This window comes from Sphaeramia orbicularis, chromosome 6, assembly GCF_902148855.1.
Source record: "Sphaeramia orbicularis chromosome 6, fSphaOr1.1, whole genome shotgun sequence".
Taxonomy (NCBI): Eukaryota; Metazoa; Chordata; class Actinopteri; order Kurtiformes; family Apogonidae; genus Sphaeramia; species Sphaeramia orbicularis.
In genome coordinates, this window is record NC_043962.1 from 19,496,473 (window position 1) to 19,517,203 (window position 20,731).

General features: G+C 39.5%; 1 protein-coding gene across 1 annotated transcript in view; it reads right to left on the minus strand.

Moving 5' to 3' along the window:
- mob2a (MOB kinase activator 2a) overlaps positions 1 to 15,010 on the minus strand; it is a 70,156-nt gene extending 55,146 nt beyond the window's left edge. The window contains exon 1 of the mRNA XM_030135908.1: positions 14,484 to 15,010. Coding sequence (XP_029991768.1) covers positions 14,484 to 14,500 — 17 coding nt within the window. The 5' untranslated portion in view covers positions 14,501 to 15,010. The remainder of the gene's footprint in view (positions 1 to 14,483) is intronic.
- Positions 15,011 to 20,731: the final 5,721 nt, after the last annotated feature.

Consider the following 20,731-nt stretch of genomic DNA (forward strand, 5'->3'; position numbering starts at 1 on the left):
GCCAGTGAAATATGATTGACACGGCATGTCACACAGTTCCGGCATATGTAACATTCACTGAAAATATTAACAAGACATGCCAAGTTGAAGTTGATCCAGCTAGCTGCGGTAGCCTACGTAAGAGCGACATCACTTACTGTTTTATAGGCGACATTTAAGCCGACAAAAAGGCATAAGCTAGGAAAAACCAACTCTAAAGCCATAAAGAAAAAAAAAAAAAAACATGCTGTCAGCCACTTCCTTGATCAAATGTTATAATAACCAAATTAACACAAACATGTCACTCTGCATATACTCCAATACTTTCACAGACTCCGAGAGGATGAAAATATCAAAATGAGTGACTTATAGGTTCTGTTTTATTTACCTATGTGCCTTACTAAACAAAATCGCAAAATTCTAAGAAGGGCAAATAAAAAAAATGTCCTGCCTTTTACTGAAAAAAACCCAAACATTATCTACACTGACCTGCCCCATGATGCACTACACATTGATATGTGGTTAGGGTTGTAACGATATGAAAATTTCATATCACGGTTATTTTGACTAAAATTATCACGGTTATCATTATTATTGCGGTATTGTTGAAATGTGCTCAAAATGTTCAAAAAGTACTTATACACACACTGAAATGATTTAACTAAGTTGTATTTTGAATTAAAAATAAATAAATAAATAAATAAATAAATAAAACAACAAAATAGGCACAATGTACTTTCTGTCGGCAGATACATTCAAATATTAACATGTAAACATCAAACATAAAAATGTGCACATATGTTTTGGCACCTTATCGCCATTGTTGACCATTTTCCATATTAATATGTTACATATGTTACAATACATAATTTCATTGTAACATGAGTACAATGACAATAAAGTATATTCTATTAAGTTTAACTTGTTTTAGTTTCTTATTCATAGATAGATAGACAATGCAAACTGTGCATGCGCACCTGGAGTGCTGCTGCTTCTCTAGGAAATGAGCAGTACCATGAGTTTTCAAAGTGTGGTAATCAAACACAGTTATCATGATAATTAGGATTTAAACGGTAATATTAACCATCTGAAATTTTACCGCGGTTTATCATTATACCGGTAATTGTTACATCCCTATATGTGGTCAATGTTGTACTGCTGTGATTCTGCAGCTGTACATGGTAAGTGGAGGGTTTATTTTGCTGGCACTTTAGCATCAACTACATTGTGCGTCTTTGTTAAATTTTAACCACATCACAGCTCCACCCTCCTGATCCTCCTCCTCTTCTTCTTCTTCTCTGGGCATCCACAGGCCTCCCCTTCTTGGCTGCTGTCGTGGTGGCAGGAAGTTGTGAAGATGTACAGCCATATGGGCCGATCAGAGCCATACGGCGGAGTTTGTCAGCGGACACATATGAAACATATGGCTGCTGGCGTTCAGCTGTCAACTACTAAACCTCTTCTGTCACTCTCACCCTCTAATCTTTCTGACTGATTTTCTGCTGTGTAATTTCAAGTAACAACCACATACACATGTGCAGTATGAGAGTAAACACACAAATATGAAAAACACTGAACTGGGAGGACTTCTTTTCCCCTTGTAACTGGACTTTCTGCAGGGACGTCAGTCTCTTGTTTGAACCTGTCCACCAAACCTTTAAAAAAACCTCACCACACCCTTCTCATGTGTTACTGTGATCCTTAACACCTGACACCTTTAAGCACACCAATTCTACCTTGGCAAGCAGAGCAATGAGATAACGTCCATTTTCCTCCTTGGCTTTTGTTTCATTTTATTCACTGGTACTTGTGCTGTTGTGCAAGACTATTCTGTGTAACTGAACCACCCCACACCTCCGAGACATAAATCATGTGAAAGAACCAGAGACAGAAATGGACAGAATAAGAAACACACTGTACCCGGTTTGTGTCTAACTGGGTTTAAGGCAACTACTATCATGAGGTCTTTTCCAGTTCTTTTAAGCACACTCTTGACAGATTAGTCTTTACACACGGAGAGGTTAAGAGGGGCAAAGGAGGCCATCAGGATGCACACCACCCATGACATCACCTTCTACTTCCTATCCATTGCTGCTAAACAGGAAGTACACAATTGAAAAAAGGTCAAGAGCAGCTCTTTCTTTCCCTTCTCCAAGTAGGATATGTCTTCATATTCACAGCATGACTTAACTATTTTTCCCGTCCTTTATTCTCCTGCGTGCTCTCAGCATGGGCACCGCTGCAACTCCTGTAATCCCATTTAGACTGGGTATCCATGACACAACACACACACGCAAACACTACTGGAAATGCACAAACAAAAGCATGATGACACACACCTACACAAATGCACAACAGCCAGGGGGAGCACAAGGTGGGCTGCTGATTAAAGGAGGGGATAAAGAAAATAGCAGGATGCTGAGGACAGAAAAAAATTCAAGAGGATAAAAAAATGGAGGCGTAACTGAGATGAACACAGCTCCCCAAAGCGTGTGTGCTTTTAAAGTGTGTGTGTCTGAGTGTATACCCAGCCTGCATTGCCTGATGTAACGCAGAGATCTCTAATCCAATTACGGTTCAGACCAGCCTAGCGGCCTAGCCTCAGCCACCAAGGACAAATCTGGGGAGCTAACGCCAAGGCTAGCAGCCCACCGGCTCTGCACAGATTTAACAGCTCAGATGAAGCCTTCCCTGCAGGTGCTGCCGACCACGTCTTGGGAAAACATACAGCCCCTGGGCCAAAACCAACCCACCAAAGGGTCTAATCCGGACAGAATTTGAGAAATACCAAAATTACACTGAACGTATCAACAATCACTTTAGTTCAGGGGCCACATGCAGCCCAATTCAATCTCAAGTGGGTATGACAAGTAAAATACTATCATAATAACCTATAAATAATGACAAATCCAAATTTTTCCTATTTGTTGTAGTGTAAAAAAGTTAAAAGTACATGAAAATATTTACATTTACAAACTATTGTTTCACAAAAAATGTGAATAACCTGAACAAATATAAAAAACTGAAATGTTTTAGGAGAATTGCAATTTCAACAATATTCTGCCTGTTACGATATGTTTTGTGCCTTTGTAGATCCACTCTGGCCTGTAAGTTGTAACGCACATGTGTAAATGATAAACCAAGGCATAATTCTGTAAAAAAAAAAAAAAAAAAAAAAAACTGCACTTCTTACTGGCTGCAACTTTGTGCAAAAACTGAATTTTTTTCTTAAGAAATATCAGGTTGTTCATTGTTATTCATGTTACTCCCAATTTTTAAAGGATATATTTTACATGTAAACATTTTTTCCTCTAAAACATAAGAAAAGTTCGGAGTTGACATAATTTATCAGCTATTTGGCAATTATCTAACTGGTCCGGCCCACTTGAGATGATATTTGCTCCTGTCTTAGTGAATGAAAAATTGCTCGTCCTCCAATCAAAATTAAACTTCACTAGTTGAACGAGGACCTGATGGTTTGCTGGGCAAACGTTCAGGGGTTGATTTTGAGAATCCAAACAATAAATGCAGGAGTTTGCTGATTGGTTTTTATCTCCACATCTCTACCTTTCTGCTGGCTTCTGTTCAGCCCCAAACTCCATTTCTCTGACTGTCAGCAGAAGCCTGGACCTCGGCTGCTAAATTTCCTTCTATTGCAGACCTCTGCCGTTTCTAATCTAGCTCTGTGACCCACGTCGCCGTTTCTCATTTATCTCCATATCTTACCTATCGCCTCTGCGTCACTATCGTTTCCCTCCTTCCCTGCACTTTCTATATTCTCCTCTTCTCCTTATCAGCTGCCCTCTCTTCCTCTGTCCCCTCTTTCTTTTTATCTGGCGTTTTCAATTTGCCCTGTTCGAGTATGGCATATCTCAATTTCTTAGCCTACATTTTACATCATAGTTTTCACCAACTTTTGGTGGAAAGTTGGATATTAAGTGGTTTGATTTAAGTGCAGATAATGCTGCCATGTATTATGTTCATCATAATTTAAGCCAGTCTAAAGGTCAGACACTATACCATGACTTTGCAAGAAGAAGTATGTGTGCAATTGAGTGTACATAAAAACATACTGGATTCATTCAGGTGCAGTTGTATGATAATGAAGCTATATGAATCCCAGCCTCCTGTGAGTAATACAGAGCAGTGCAACATAATACATATTTGATAATAAAGAAATGTATAGTCTCATATCTATGATTTATTTCATTGTGTCACAAATCACATTGCTTACTGCAACACATTCCATCATTTTGACAGGTTTTTGTTCTTCTATACAGAACGATGAAGCTGTTCACTTGTTATGTTAATATACTTATGCGAGCCGTATTTTGCTGCTAGACTTTAAATACGAAAGCGTTCCATGTTTATATTTAATATTTACTGTACCAATATTTATATGAAGTCTATAATATTTTTGTTTGCTGTTTTAAGTGAAAACTGTTGAGTATTGTATATTTGGTGTGGAAAAAATACCAGGTTTATTTTTAATTTAGTTGCAATGATAGAATTAAAGTCTGTTTTTGACAATTATATCTTGTAATGTTTTGTTCATGGCTCCACCGAAAATATGAAAAAATATACAGAGAAATCAAATTCTCTATTACAATATGTCATTTTTCTTATATTGCACAGCCTTAGATTAATTAGAACTTTATTTTAGGAACCTGAAATTACAAGCACAACAAGCACAGTGACACTTTACTACAAGAACTGAGGCATTGTTGCAAATTATTTACAGCCACAACTTAATATGAAACAACCAAGCCTGAAAAAAAGAGAAGTGTTCTGCAGGGGGTATCGTGTGGGTGGACGGCAACAACAATCCTAAATCCTGCTGCAGGGGGGCTGACTTATTTTAGCTGATCTTAAGACAGCTCTAGCCGGCAGCTTGGTGTGACTGTGATCCTCTTCGACACAACAGTAGCTGTTCCCTGGCCTGTGGCAGCTGGTCCTGCTACCAAGCAAAGCAGTGAACTTCACAATCTGTGCTGCAACGTTGGCCCTGTGTTCTAGAAAAAATAAAATCATAACATGCTTGACGAGAATGTGTCTTGTTTTGACCAATAACAGGACATAAGAGAGATAGCGAGAGAGAGCCGCTGATTTGTCGTGACTGTTCCAGCCCCCGGTCTTTCATTTGCCCATTGCATCTCTCTCCATCCGTTGGCAGAGCCAGTTGTGTCCTGGGTAGGGCTGCCCAGAGCGTTACAAAAGAGTAAACACAGTCACAGCGTGGTGCCACTCTCCTGCCAAGTGAAACAGAGGCAACACACAGACACCACAGGCAATGCCAGGAGCACAACGCAGTGTGGTCCAAACGAGCAGAGGATCTTTAAAGTGAAAGGGTCCGTATTACACAACAGATCTGCAAAAAAAAAAAAAAAAAAAAAACTAGAAGGGCACCCAGAACACACAGACCTCTGACAAAGCCACTGTTCCTCTCATCCCTTACTATTACTAAGCCTTAAACTATGATGCATACTCTGCTCTTTTTTTGTCAGTTAAGGCCACTTGTTTGTGTAACTGGCTGTTACTATGGTAACAAGTCGGGATGCACTGATAGATAGGCCTTGTTGATTGCCATCAAACCATGTGCAAAAATAATCACTGGCCAATGGTAGCGGCTTATGTATATCTACTTTATTACTATAACGTTTGTTTCATACATTTGTGTAAGTTTGTATGACTAAATCTGTGTTCATTCAAAGAATCAGTGAGAAAGACGAGTGAGATCAACTTGGTGTAAAAATGGCAGAATAAAGAACATGAGAATCAAAAAAAAGAAAAAAAATTATTGGTACTGACATCAGCTTTTGGTCATATACATCAATGTTGGCCCGTGATTTTACAGTCTGTGCATTTGTATATCAAGGTGTGTTGGTTTGTGATTTGTCAATCGGTGCCACTGGTCAGTATGTTTTTCCTCAAATTGTGAAAAAGACTAAATTTGCCTTGGGCTCTTTAATTTTATAGACAATGAAATACACCTCCAGGATCTGCTCCAAAAAGGGGTTTGTCTTTGACCCAGAAACTAACCCTAACTAACTTTCATAAAAAGTGATGCTGTGGTTTTTGTTCAGTCCTGCTGACAGACAGACTTATCACATAGCCTCCTTGGAGGCAAACATATGGCTGCACTAAATAAAATAGAGTCCAACTGTTGACCTAAGATGTTACCACATCCTAGGTTGAGAGGCTGCTGATTAGAAGTCTGCAGTTCATACAGCTGACATTGTGAAATGCAGATTGTTCAACCTCTTGAACAGGTCATGACTGATCTGAATGGAAGCGTCACAAGGACAGTTAGCTACAGGTATTGACAGGGGTTGCATTTGCAGGCTCATGATCCATCACAGTGTCAGGTTGCATCACTGCTGTTAGACTTCTTGAAACCTCATCTTCAGTTAAATATGCCAGTGAAAAGTGCAGAAACACAACAACTGGCAAGAGTTTTTATTTCAACAACTACCAAAAGTGTTTAGTGATGGCACGCATTCATTTAGATTCTTCAATTATCCACTTATGCATATTCAGTGAAAGGCAAACTGCAAAGTCATTCTAGTATCACGTTTATTTCTGGGCCTCTCCCTACCTCAGAGAAAGGAAAGATAAGACGGTGAAGCAGAGAAGCATCTCAGGAGAATACAGCAGTATTTACTCAGTAGTGTGTCTTTGTATGTGTGTGTTCTTGTACCCAGGCTATTTGCCTCCTAAACAGGCATTCAATAGAGCCTTTATATCAACTTCAATGATGCAGACTGATGTCCCAAAAACTACACTCTGTGATACAGTATTGTGTCTTCGAGCCTTGGGTAGACACACTTATGATTCTTAAGAGACCAGCTGGTTTAAGACTACGCTGAAACACAACATTTAACCAAACAACCTTGGTGGAGTTGTCTTAGAGGTCTATCAGAAATGCAAAGATCGACAGTATCTCCTGGTGTGTTGACAGAGTGCTAGCCTTAGTTGTTACTAGATCAGTCACTTGTTCTAGGTGTCATCCTCCTCCTGTGACCCGAAGTCAGACACCCCTGAACCATGACAGCTGAGCTTTTATGTTGCATTCAAGGCCCCGCTGCTCAGTTTTCACTTTGTTGTGCTGCTAGAGAAGCCTAGCAATCTGTACTCAGCCCCAATATAAAATACAACCTTCATGAATGGCTAACACTGCCAAAAGTCAAAGAAAAAGCCAATCAGTGGAGATCTGACGACTTATTTTTGATTTTTTTACCCTGCTCCTACTGCTCTGTTTAGCGTCTCTGTCCCTCATCCACAGTCACATCTACAAACAGCACAGGACAACATTACTCAGCATAATGGAGGCAATCATTTTACACATCAGCTCTACATACGACTAACATCCTGCTGGCTGTTGTTGTCAAACATTTTTTCCAAGAGGGTTTTGGATGCCACGGGTCTTGCATTCGGCACATCAACAGTCCAGTGAAGACAGCAGCCAAGCACGCAACCTTCTCTGCACATCAACGTCCCATGAGAGAGAGAGAAAGAGAGAGGGAGTCCACTCAAGCAGAGATGAGCCTCTCTGCAGATCTAAAGATTGCTTAGGCATAGTAACAGAATCTCTGAATTTGATTGTATTATAATGAATGGGACTTTGTATTAGTGTAGTGCATTATAGTAGTATACTCCATAACCCAGGCCTTGGATGACCAGCTCCACTGCAGTACTGACACACTTCTGCCTTACAGACTGAACGACTGGAAACATAAAACTGTTTATGAATAAGTTATAACCTTAACGCCATCAGTCAAAAGATGTCACCTTTGCAAAACAAATTATGTGAACCGTGGAGTCGTTTTTAATCACCCTTGGGTGCTGTGAAAAACAAAAATCTGGTGAAATACTAGGCCATTCACAACTCGAGGTGAATTTGTGAACCTACACTGTGTTACTGTCATTAAAAAGTTGGCTGGCTTCAGTGGTATTAAAAATCTTGGCCTGCTGCTTTGGATGTGTAGTTTCAAAAGTATTTTTTTGGCAGAAACGATAAATGGATTGTTAATAGAGCAAGATCTCTACTGTTGGCAAAGACATCTGCAACATTAACAAGCTAAGAAACAAGTGGATAGTGAAGTCGTCTGATAACCTGACTTTTAAGAGGCACCATTTCTGCCTTAATAACTACACAGAATAGGAAGTCTACAAATAAGCAGAGCAAGGCCAAGCTTCTCCATCCTCTACATCAAGTGGCACTGTGACTGCGTTGGTTACTTTCTATTCTCGAGCAGGTGACTCCTTTGAGATGATGCTTGCTCGTCTGTCACAGCCTATTATCAGCACCGCATCTGAGCCACAAGCAGCGGAAACTGCCACCTGGGCTGAGGCTGTGTGCAAGAGCGTGAGCATGCGTCTGTTTGGTGGAGGTGGAAATAAGGCAGTGAGGTTGTACGAGGACAGGGTAGCTGTGTGCAAAATCCCCACTGGGAAATGGCTGTGCATACACGCAGAGTGAGTCAAAAGCAAATGTACTGAGAGACGCGGACACGGAATACAAGTCATACCACCAGCCCCCTAAACCAATACTACAGAGAGTTAGTACACAGTGGCTGTAGAAAACGCCATACAGACAAGTTTGGATGGGTAAACAGGCTCATAACAACTTTACAGAACTATTTTGACATAAATAAGTTTGAGAGGCATATTTGTAGAGTGATTTTACAAAGTATGTTCTAAGGAAACACCTTGAAGAAAGTGAGTACATTTCTCTCAAGATATTCTTCACACTCAACAACCTGAACCTCAACTTACAAAACCCTTGTTAAATGCTTATATTAATTAAGATACTCTAAATTTCTAGTCCTTCATCCAAACAATTCATTTTTACTCTGTTTCAGTTTGGTTTGTGTCTCAATGCTACAATTTTTTTTAATGGGGAAACCCAAAATATCTGCTACAATCTGAGACAAAAATGGCTTAAGACAACTTCATTTCTATCACTCGGACAATTTAAAGTTTTGATTAGGGGTGTGCAATATGATGGCATTAGATCGTGAAGGATTAGAAAGTATCGACGAGAATTATTTGAAATGGGCATTTCTTCATTGATATTTTGTTCTGTTTTTTTTTTTAACTTCTCATGATTGTTGCTGTTTACATTTTAGTATGTTTATGTTCTTGGCACATATTGGCAAAACTGCACTAATTACATTAAAAATGTTCTGGAAGGTTCTTTGGGCTAAATTGTCAGTTTTATTGTTTTCGTTTAGGGCTACGTTTTACATAAGGAAATTATTTGGTTGCGCTGTTCAGAAACTGGTAAATTAGTCTCAAAGATCAATGTAAAGAATCGTGATAAAATCGAAATCGTGATTTTATTTTTCAAAATCGTGATATGATATTTTTGCCAAATTGCCCACCCCTATTTTTAATTTTACCAAATTTAGCTTTGAACACTTCTTACTTTCACTGATTCAGTTGCTTCATATTGTATATAATTTCCTTAATCATTCTTGGTTCTACTTTATTCCAGTGAAATATTACATGGCGATGATTGTTCTTGTCACCAGATTTTATTTTTGTTTTCTTTGCTGTTTTGCAAATGGAACCACTTTTTCATTATAGTCTGAGATTAACTAAAGCCTAAAAAAATGACTGAAGAAATTGTCAGTAGCCAGGATCAAAACTTGAGATCATTACATAGGTTTTATACAGCCTAATGTTGTACTTCACACACCTCTAACATTAAAGAGTTGAAGCTTTTTCAGCAGATGTTTCACCTGCAAATAACCTGTGTATTTTATATTTGACATGTCAACTTGACTTACAGCCAAAGTTCTGCATGATTTGGTGATTCAATGAGAAGGTTAACGCACCTGCTGCAAAAACTGTAACGTGTGAAACAATCATGCTACGCTCACATTTATATGACATGGGTCTGTTAGCAATTTACAGACCACACAAAGTTGTGAGGAAATGGGTTTAGAGAACAGTCACGAATCACACCGCTAAACACCTGCTGTCAGACGTCAAAGCATAATTCATTTTCAGTTGTGAGACAGAGGTTTGCAAAGTATAGAATAGACATTTCCCACAAGAGGAAGTTGAAACTATAAGGAGCCTGAGTGAATTCCCCTTCAGCAACTGTCAACAGGTCATTCACCTGCCAGTGGCTTCACTCTTCTATTTCTAACAATTTTAGCCGACATGTTAAGTAATGAGAAAGGTCGCAGAGTGGGAGACAATGACACACACTAGGTTGTGGCTGGTTCAAGGACGCTGCATGTGTAATATCATCAGATCCTGTGCGTTCTGCATTTAATTTTTCGCACCGCTGCTATTTAAGTAGCCTGTCTCACTGGATGTACTCGGCCAGAATAAGGGTGAATAATCCTGTCATGCGGTGTCAGGATTGTCATTCTCCTTCCTTCTGCTATCTGTGCATTAGCCCTTTGAAAGCCCCCCTTCGCTACATATAAAACAACCTCTGAGATGTGGCTGCACTCTAATAATAGCAACATTTAATATGTCTTTTTAAGTGTTGTTATGTTTTGCAGGGACTTACTCATTTTAATACTATGATAGATGAAATGCACGCCAAAACAACTGCTTCCCTGACGCCAATTTGCAAATACATCTTGCGATCAGCACTGCCCTGATAACAACCCAAAGAACTTTCCCTGATTCCAGACTGACAGTAGAAGTGAGAAGACAGGTGTGGTTATGCAGCGAGTCTGAAAGAACCAGCCAAATTTCTCAAACATCACAAGATCCTGCCAAAATGAAACAATGCTGTCAAGTCAGGAAATATCTGCATCTGTACAAGTAAACAAGATGTGAATTTTATATCAATTTTTCCTTTATCAGACTTAGCATAACGTTACACACATCTGTTGCACAAAAACTACTGAGGTTTGACAACAGACCTCAGCAGTATGATTCTTCATTTAGTTAAAATAAAAAAATAAAAAATCTGATCAAATATCATGCCACATTTCTTTATTCTAACATCAGCAGACATAACAAGCAATCCTTCATACACTTCTGCATTAGTCCACTGATGCAGGATAATGACACGCCCTGTATATACTATTAAGTAGCAGGTGATGCAAAGGGAGCTGAGTGTACATTACAGCCTGACTCTTGCTCAGGTCACGGAGCCTACAGCACGCTCCACTTAGCTGCTGTAGTTTCATTCAGCATTACCAATCCATCACTCAAAAGCGAGGGGATTAAACATCTGTCAAAGCATGCCCATTTCACCCAGCAGGAAAAGACACATTTAGGCGTCGTGCATCTCCCTTGTGATTTAGCATCCTGTCTGACTCTGAATGCAGACAAATGAGGTCATTCAGCTCCAAAATAATGCAGTCTCTCTCCGTTTAACTGCACACTACACAGGTTTAAAGCATCTACTTCACAAACACACTAAATTTAGACTTTAGCTAAACATGGTCACATGGTCATACGCTACCCGGTGCATGAAAACACAAATTGCAAGAGGCTGCTTTTGTACGCATAACCACCTCCATGTCATGCTCATAGCACAGTAAAAATACCTTACATTCCCCCTTCTCTCAATTTTTCTACCGTTAGTAGGCCATCACACACAGGCTTGTCATCTCCTACAGACCTCCATTTCATTCCCTGTGGAGTGTCACCCCTCCTATCAACTGGTTCACTTCATCCCCCACCTGCTAATACACTCAATTTTTCTCCCTAATCATGTGTCCTATCAAAGGCATTCACATCCCCTTCCTCAATCCATTCTTTCCCGTCCATCGATCAGAAACATACGTCTACCATTCATCCATCCCTTTAGATCTCTTTGCTTTCTCCTCATCAGCCTCGCCTCTTTCATTCATCATGCTCCTTCCTTCCTTTCTGCACATTTCTTCCCCAAATCAGTTTCTTTCAGCACTCCCAATCTCTCTCTTTCTCTTCCCTCTCTTCTTCTCTCCAGCGGCCCAGGCTGTGGCGTCCTTCACCCTGGGTCTGTATTCAGAGTGATTACACGCTTGGTTAACTCATTCATGGACTCCACTCTGTCAGTGACGCATGCTGGACGCATGCCTGCTCACTGCCAATGCATTCAGTTCACATAGACACCGTCCTGCATATGCACAGCAGACAATAAGCAGGTAAACACGAACTCAACACACATGCTCACCATCAGTCTTGGTCAGGAGGGAGAAGGTTTGTCAGTTTAATAGACAGAACTGACAGTAATGACGCAGCCGTGGCAGGTACTATACTTCACTTGTCATGAATAAAACAATTTCTGTTCATAAATAAGCATGACTCATTTTTCACAGAAAAACAACTTTTACAATACAGATTTCATAAAGGTTTTTACACCAGCTATAGTTATTATTATATAATGAAGCAAGGCTGCTTTGATGCCAAAACAAGTGGCATTCATCTCACATGGTTCTTTGCTTTCCTCACCACCTTTACCATCAAGACCCTACAGGGCGTTGCTCTTGAATTTCTTACAGATCACCAAGGAAACCAGTTTAGTTCTGACAGCACCGACAGTTGGGGCAAAAAAAATAATCATTATCTCAAGTGAGTGACTTATGGAAAGAAGAGAGCAGAGGACCAGACCTATAAATCACATTTACAACTAAGAACTTCTGTAACACAAGACAAGCTGGTGCAAGAACCAGTTACCAGGAAAACAAGTGTCAGAGGAAGGAAACACAAAATATGACAAAAATGAAACAAAGAAAACATTCAGAGTGCATGCATACTTCCTCATTGACTGTACTGTACATGACATGTGGCAGCTTATGTAGACAGGCTGTGCATCTACAAACACTCTTTTTAAGAACTCAACTTACATTGTCCTCTTACTGAGTAAAGGTTGGAGGAAATGTGCAAAAGTTAAAGAAAATGGTGATGTACAAGCAAGAAGTGATACATCCTTCCTCATACACCACCCTACATGAGTGATGAATTAAATTCTCCAAGTTTTGTAATCACTACCTACATGAGTAAACAAATCTTCAAGTGTTCCTTAAAACATGGCCAAACATCAGACCAAACAGACACCTCCTTAAATTTAAAAAACAAGACAAAAACAACAACACTGGAGCTACATGGCTGGTACTCTGGTTGGGGCGAATGGGGGGGGACTACAACATTATCTTTGAGTCAAAGTGTGCTAAAATGAAGAAAACACCCCACACAACAAGCCTCCACCCTTCCTCTGCCCTGTTCACAAAGTGCTGCAACTAGCCAACCAACCTGATAACTAGTCAGCAAAAACATTGCTCACAGTTTCAGCCACACCTGACTGAGCAACTCCAAGTCTTATGTTTCAATGCACTGAGGCTATTATGTGATAAAATGACAAGTAAGCATCACAGAGTAATCCCAAACCTGACATTTATCTATAAAATGCACTAAAGCCATTTGAACATGTCTTGGATTGAACCAGGTCTCCTTCACTAAAAAACAAATCTGGCTTGGTCTCTGCTCAAGGCTGTGACCTAAAGTTTGCATAGTAAATGCATAAGTACATGCAAAACTGCCTTGTGTTCTAGGAAAAGCAGACTGTCTGCAAGTAGGCTAGGTTACTGAAGGTTAAAAATATATCGTTTTCTCTGGTTTCATGGGAAAATTTCCAATAAAACAGTCGTTTCATTATCCACTATAGTGCTTTTAACATGTAAACCGCTGAGACAGATGTTCCCCATCCACTGATCACATCTAACAACCAAACTCATCACATGAAATAAACAGCCCAAGGCCAAAAGTCGGCTACAAGTGACAAAATAACAGGTGACAGTTGCTACAATAAATAGCATATAGTTAATAAACACCTCATTTATTGCGTGTCCATTAAACTGCTTTGTAACCAACAGCGTGGTTTGTCATTTATCCATCTGAATATTTTGACTATATTAATTATAATGAAGTAGTTACCATTAGAACCTCTGTTAGGTCCAAAAAGTAACACGTTAAGTAAGTTAGCACGACTGCTAACATGAGCACCGGGAATAGCGGTCAGTGAAGGTGCACCTTGCACAGGAAATAAACTAAAACTGGGCATAGCCGCGTTAGCAAGACTGGCAGACTGCTAACGTTAGCTCGTTTGCTGTGTTAATCATTCCTATAAATAAGCTCCCTGTTCAGCAAACTGGCCTCTACAGGGGTATTTTGACGACCATATCTGGCCACTGCCAACGCTGGCTAGTTAGCTGCAGGCCAAAGAGATGCCCAAAATACCGCCTGGCCCGGGGTAACATTATGCTGGTTTACCGTTTCAGGATGAGACCGTTGCCAGCTTTGCTACCTAGCTAGCTCCGCAGAGCTAGGCTAAGCTAAGCAACATGCTACCCGCGGAACGCTGGATAAATGTGTTTAAGAATAAATTTAACAGTATTCAACAAGACAGTGCACGTGTCTTATGTCGACCGTGGTGGTGTCAATAAATGAGGTTGGATTTTGCAGCCAGCATCAAAAACACTGCGCAGTTGACCTGTCATTGGAGAGTTGTCGTAGGCTAGCTAGGCAGAGCAGCTGTCGGTACTCACCCCATCAACCAATCCATGATGCCGTTTGTAGCTAGCTTAGCTAACGCTAGCTGGCAGGGGATAAATCCACCAGGAGCTGGAGGCGACCCCCTAGTTTATCCGGCCACCACCCTCGCTGCCCTGGCTGCCTGGCCCCCCGAGTCCCGTCGCTCTCACCCGGGGCCGGTGTCTCTCCCACAGCCGGGATCCTGGCCGGTCAAACGCAAACGCCGCTTAAACTTTGAGCGATTGTCCTTGTTTTGATCCTCTGCTAGCTCGGATCATGAAGTGGCAGTTAATACAGTCAGATCAGTTTGTTAGCTGGTAGCAGGAGCAGGAGCGCAGCATTGAGTGACTTTGAAAATGAAGGCGAGCAGATGAGAGCAGGGACCGGCGTGGAGCGGCGGTGTCCGGTGGCGCTGAGGGAGTGTGCACTGCTGGGATGCCGCTGTTCAACCCGGTAACCTCTGTCATGAAGCTGTGTATGGCTACCGCGCTAGCTGACAGCCTGAACCCCCACTGGAGCTGCTCCTCTCTGAGCGAAATCTAAATCGGAGTCCGGAAGTAAACACAGACCCGACCCACTCTGTCTCTCCTGTGCGTAAAATGCGTGTCACGCAGAGCTGCATGAACATGGATGCAATGGGATATGTAGTTAGAACCCATCAGAATCGATTCATTTGGAAAACATGAGCTCTAAGATGATTAAACTGATTGGTGTAATACATCAGTCTTCTCATCCTGTTGTAAAAGTCTCCAGCTTGGGGCTCATCCAAGTAATGTCAAGATAAAGACTTAGATTTGAGTCAGGTCAGTGTTATTCTGGCAGGAGTGGGTATTCTCATAAAATCAAAGTGCCATGTGTGGTCTGCTTTGTGCCTCTGTAAGTGATGGCTACTTTTTTTTGCTGCAGGGCCCAACACTTAATCTGAGAATGTATTTGCAGTCTGTGTAACTCCATTTGATCCTGTCGTTTCCATCACTATAACATAAAATACACTGGAAATGACCTTTCAGACAAAACCTACAGAACTGTCAGTGGAGCCCATATAACCCAGAGGCGTTCAGGTGCACCGACCCCTCACAGTGAACCTCTGCAGTCCAGGGCCCTTTAAATTAATGGACCATGTATCACTGACTAAATGATGATATACTGTTATCTACTGTTGTACTCGGTCAGTGAAACCTGACTGTACCCAGACAGAACACAATGGGTTTTAGAGCCTGGTTGTCATTTATATTCCCTAAAAAATAAAGCAATTAGTCAAATAATTAGTGGAGAGAAGTAATTTCGATCAGACATAAAGTTCATCATATAAACTGAGATTAACTGATTTTCTTTATCTTTATCTTATGCTACAGTGAACTGAATATCTCCAGGCCTTGTGTTGATGAAACAATTACTCAGCAAATGAATTAGTTAAAAGAACAAAAATGAACTGATAACGTATAATTAATATTCCCTGGTTCCAGATTTTCAGTTGTGATGATTTGCTGTGTTTCTGTATGTCATTGAATTGTTTTATACCGTTTGGGTAAAAGAAGCCACTTGAAGGAGAAACTTATGTTGTTGAAACTACGACAGATACTATAATAACAGATTGTCATGGTTTTGCAGCAAGGCATGTAAATCACAGATAGAGGTAGACCAATATATTGGCCGAACGATATATCGGGCCGATATGACTTTTTTAAATATCGGTCATCGACCTTAATTTTTTTTTTTTTTTTTTTTTTTTGAAAGCTGATATTTGCTCAGTAGTAAAAATGTTATAAGATATTTGATCAGGCACCTGTGTGGGCAGCACTTGAAGTTCAATAAATGTTAATAGAGTACTATGCGTATGTTTATTAATAATTTCAGTTATATTGCTGCATAAAAATCTTAATTAGGGTTGAGGGTTTCAATTGTATTTTACAGCCAGTGTGCTTTAAAAACAATAATCTGTCTCAAAAATCAGCTATAGATATTGGCAATCGGCAATATCAGCTGACCAAATTCTTAAAAATCGGCATCGGCCTTAGAAAAACTCATATCGGTTGACCGCTAATCACAGACATACCTGCTTTGTAACTTGTGGCAACAAGGATTTTTGGTTGTCTGCACACGGGATATTTTTTATTTATATCTTAAGGTGTAATTCATCATATAGCCCATTCCATTTTACTCTGTTTAACTTTTCATTGCACTGAAGTCTTTCCCCTCATTCCACTGATTTAAAGAAACCCATCAATCAGACAAATCATAGGATCAATAATAATTTCTGCTCTGGTCTCATCTGTCAGACATGACCATGAACTATGATCATCATCAGAGCTGAACACTCCTCTCTTCCTCCCTCTAACTTCCGCCTCCTTTCCTTCCTCTTCCACATCCTCAGGCTTCTATAAATAACAGTTGCACACAGGCGACAGAGAGGGCATTGAGAATGGGAGCCCTGTTAACAAGAGGCAGAGACACAGGATTGGCTCAGTGACACCCCAGCGCCCCGGTACTGACCAATCAGATAAAAGAGAGGCGGAGCTCCGGCAGTGATTGACAGGACTGATCTAACTAAGATTTAGTGCCTATTAGAGCCACATGAGGGCGCTGTGGGATGGTGAAACGAGCATCCGCATTCAGAAAGCTTCTACAATCAATAAATGGAACAGCTAAACAGTCCAAAAATGTTACCTTCACATGTTTTTCTTTTTGTTTTTCTTTTTTCTGGATTGCATTTGTTTTATTAGTATTTTTTCTAATTCAGTTAAAAAGCTGTGCACTCCAAGTACTTAATTAATTATATTAGTTCAACTACATTTCATTCATAAATAAGGGTTTTTTTTGTACATGTGCCACACACTGTCTAGCCATACTGATTTTGGTTTTTATATGCTTACCTTTTGCTTTATATTTCTGATTTACTGTTATTTTTGGAAGGCTTAGAGAGCTACAAATGGATCTAAAATACACATGGGCCAAATATGCCCTAACAACAAAAAACAGCCTGAGATGTCCTCAAAGGGAAGCAAAATGACCCTCCTATAAATAACTAGATAAAGTACCATTGTGTTTTTTTTTATCACACTGATCAAGGAAAACAACATCAAGTGAACTATGCCACAAAGATCTGAAGACGGAGATGAAAAATTGAATTCCATTCCACCTTAATATCTAGGCAGGATATTACATTTCCGTCTAATATAATAATTACATTAAAAACAACAACAACAACAACAACAATAATAATACATGCATACATACATACATACATACATACATACATCATAATACAATACAATAATACAAGTAAAGGTAAAAAAAAAAATCTACTTTTTAAAATCTGTCTGACAAAAAAGAAAAGGAATCTTTAGGCAGAATATTTTTTGCAAAATGGGTCTATGCAATTCATTCATGGGCCAAGTGCATCCCTAGAACCAGAACCAGCCTGCAATGTCCTCAGAGGAAAACTAAATCATCCCCTCTAAAAAATCCAAATAAAATACAGCAAACCCAACTTAATAAAATCATGTTTTGTATCACACTGATCCAAAAAAACAACATCTAGAGGCCAACCTAGACAACAATGCCACAAATGTGTAAATGGAGGACAGAAGAAAAAGCAGTGAAATTTGTTTCTTAACTTAATAACCATGCAGAATATTTTTACAAAGCAGCTGACCATCCAAGACGTGATAAGAAAAGTTACCGACATTATGTCAGATGGACTCAGAAAACAGAAAAACAAAGCAAGTCCTGCTCTGTGAGGGGATTTTATAAGAGACTGTTAATGCATTTCATCTGTGACCTCTGCAGTGGTAGATACTATATGGAACCACTGACAAGATCTGGCCAAATATCAAATTTTTTATGTAACAAAAAAAAAAAAAAAAAAAAGGGCACTGCAAGTTCACTACCCAGTAGCCCTTTACTTCCTGTATCTAAATCAGTGTGACTCTATAGAGGAAATCTTACTAGCATTTAAATGAAGACAGATATCCCAGACTTCTTAAGACTTGTAAAATAAAACTATCTGCATGGCTAAACATGATTAACTGTAATTATAAAATGTCTCATTAGTTGTGTGAACCCATTCCTGTGCACGATGGCAAGTACATTTCCTTTTAAAAATGTGATTTGGTCTCTTCTAGTTAACATTTAGTGCGCCAATAAACAAGCAACACATCCTATCAGTGTATATTTAGTGTGTGATTGTGCCTCATGAGCATCTGGTAGCACTATGAGCATGTCACTGTTGCAAAAAAACAAAACAAAACAAGTGTAAATAATCAAATTAATGATGCTTCAGTGTCCAAGTATTTTGCATTGTGCGTCATGGCCCAAAAACGTGGCTTAATGATACCTCACAGAGATAAAGACACTGTTAGGATAATTATTATTAATACATGTGTTTCCACAAATCATATTGTTTACTTGGGAACAGGCTCCACCCCCTTCAGCATAACAACAACACTAGCAGCAGTCTAACAGCCTTCATGAACTCTTTTTAACACACTCCCATAACCAAAGTCATGACAGTATTTGTAGCATAAACACAATGACTTCTGCACACTCTGCAGTGACCTAAGACCAGTCCGGTGAACTATGTTTACCCCTCACAAGCGCATCATCCGCAGTCTGTTTCCAGAGGACCGGCTGGTGCCAGAGATGTGCTCTGTGGGAAAACGAGCCGGGCTCTGGTCAGGTGATTGTCTGAGTTAGCCAAGGTCACTTCCTGAAATCCATCCACTCGTCAATACTGAGGCATCCAGGGGTCGATATGTTCCCATTCCACATCATCCTGGGCAATGCACTCCATGCAAGAGATCTGTGTCAGTATCTAACTAATCTAAGAGATACCAGTGACAAAAACAACTTTACAATGTAATGCAGTCCCTATCACAACTATTAGAAAACACATGTGCAAATTGATAGTAAATGCATGAAGTTGTTGGATAACCATCAAGATGTGCATTTGTATTTTAAGCGTAGGAAAATATAGATAAAATACTGCTTTAAAATCTTATTGCATTAGACTTTTTAAACACTGAACATTTTCCACAGCAAGAAAAGCTCTGAATTTACTGAAAGAAATACAGACACAAATTAAAACAACTACAATCCAGTTGCATTATATAACTGTTGCTTTCATGCATTTTTGCTGTATTGTGTAGTGACCACAGCTGGCAGCAATATTTTCCTATATACAAAATATATTCATATTATGTCTGTTATATTATTAAATTTACACACATCATGATGTTTTTTTCCTACTAATGAGCTTTAACAGTCCTTTTTGCAGGACATACTCTGAAATATCACAGTCAAAAAAGCATATTATCATGGTTTGCTGTGATACTTGTGGTTTTTATTGTAACTGTACAAAAAGGCTGCAATGAAAGTCAGTGGAAGCCTCAATAAAAGTTTGTTGTCTACATACGAATATATGTGTATATATGTATATGTGTATGTGTATATGTATACATGTGTGTATGTGCACACACACACATATAGATAGATAGATAGATAGATAGATAGATAGATAGATAGATAGATAGATAGATAGATAGATAGATAGATAGATAGATAGATAGATAGATAGATAGACAGATAGATAGATAGATAGATAGATAGATAGATAGATAGATAGATAGATAGATAGATAGATAGATAGATAGATAGATAGATAGATAGATAGATAGATTTTTTTGGGGGGGGTTTGGTCATCTTTTTTGCTTACATCAAATTGATTTCGTGACTGTTGTTTTGTTGGTTTGTACTCATTAAGAGTGTAAGTCTTGGTTTTGTGGACTGAAAAAGTTTAAATAAAATCATTTAAAAAAAAAAAAGTTTGTTGTTTATATAAAAATAATAGTTCTAGGGTTTTGTTCATCTACATTTCTTAAGGTTTCTGAGGCTAAAGAACGAGATCAAGACACAGTATGAACTATGTGAACTCCATCATCCTGTTCACACACACACACACACACACACACACACACACACACACACACACACACACACACACACACACACACACACACACACACACACACACACACACCACATACCGATAGATCAGCCCAGCACTGCCAGGGTGAGGTATTGGCCTGACCATGACTGATATGATTTATTCATAGCTGGCAGCGGTAACTCAAAAAGCCATTAGGAGGCATTAAAATGGAGACACCTCACATTACTCTTGCATGAATAATAAATGTTTAATAGATGCAACGAGGAGCGCGTGTGCATATCTGTTTATGCATAAATTACACAATCACAAGCTGCG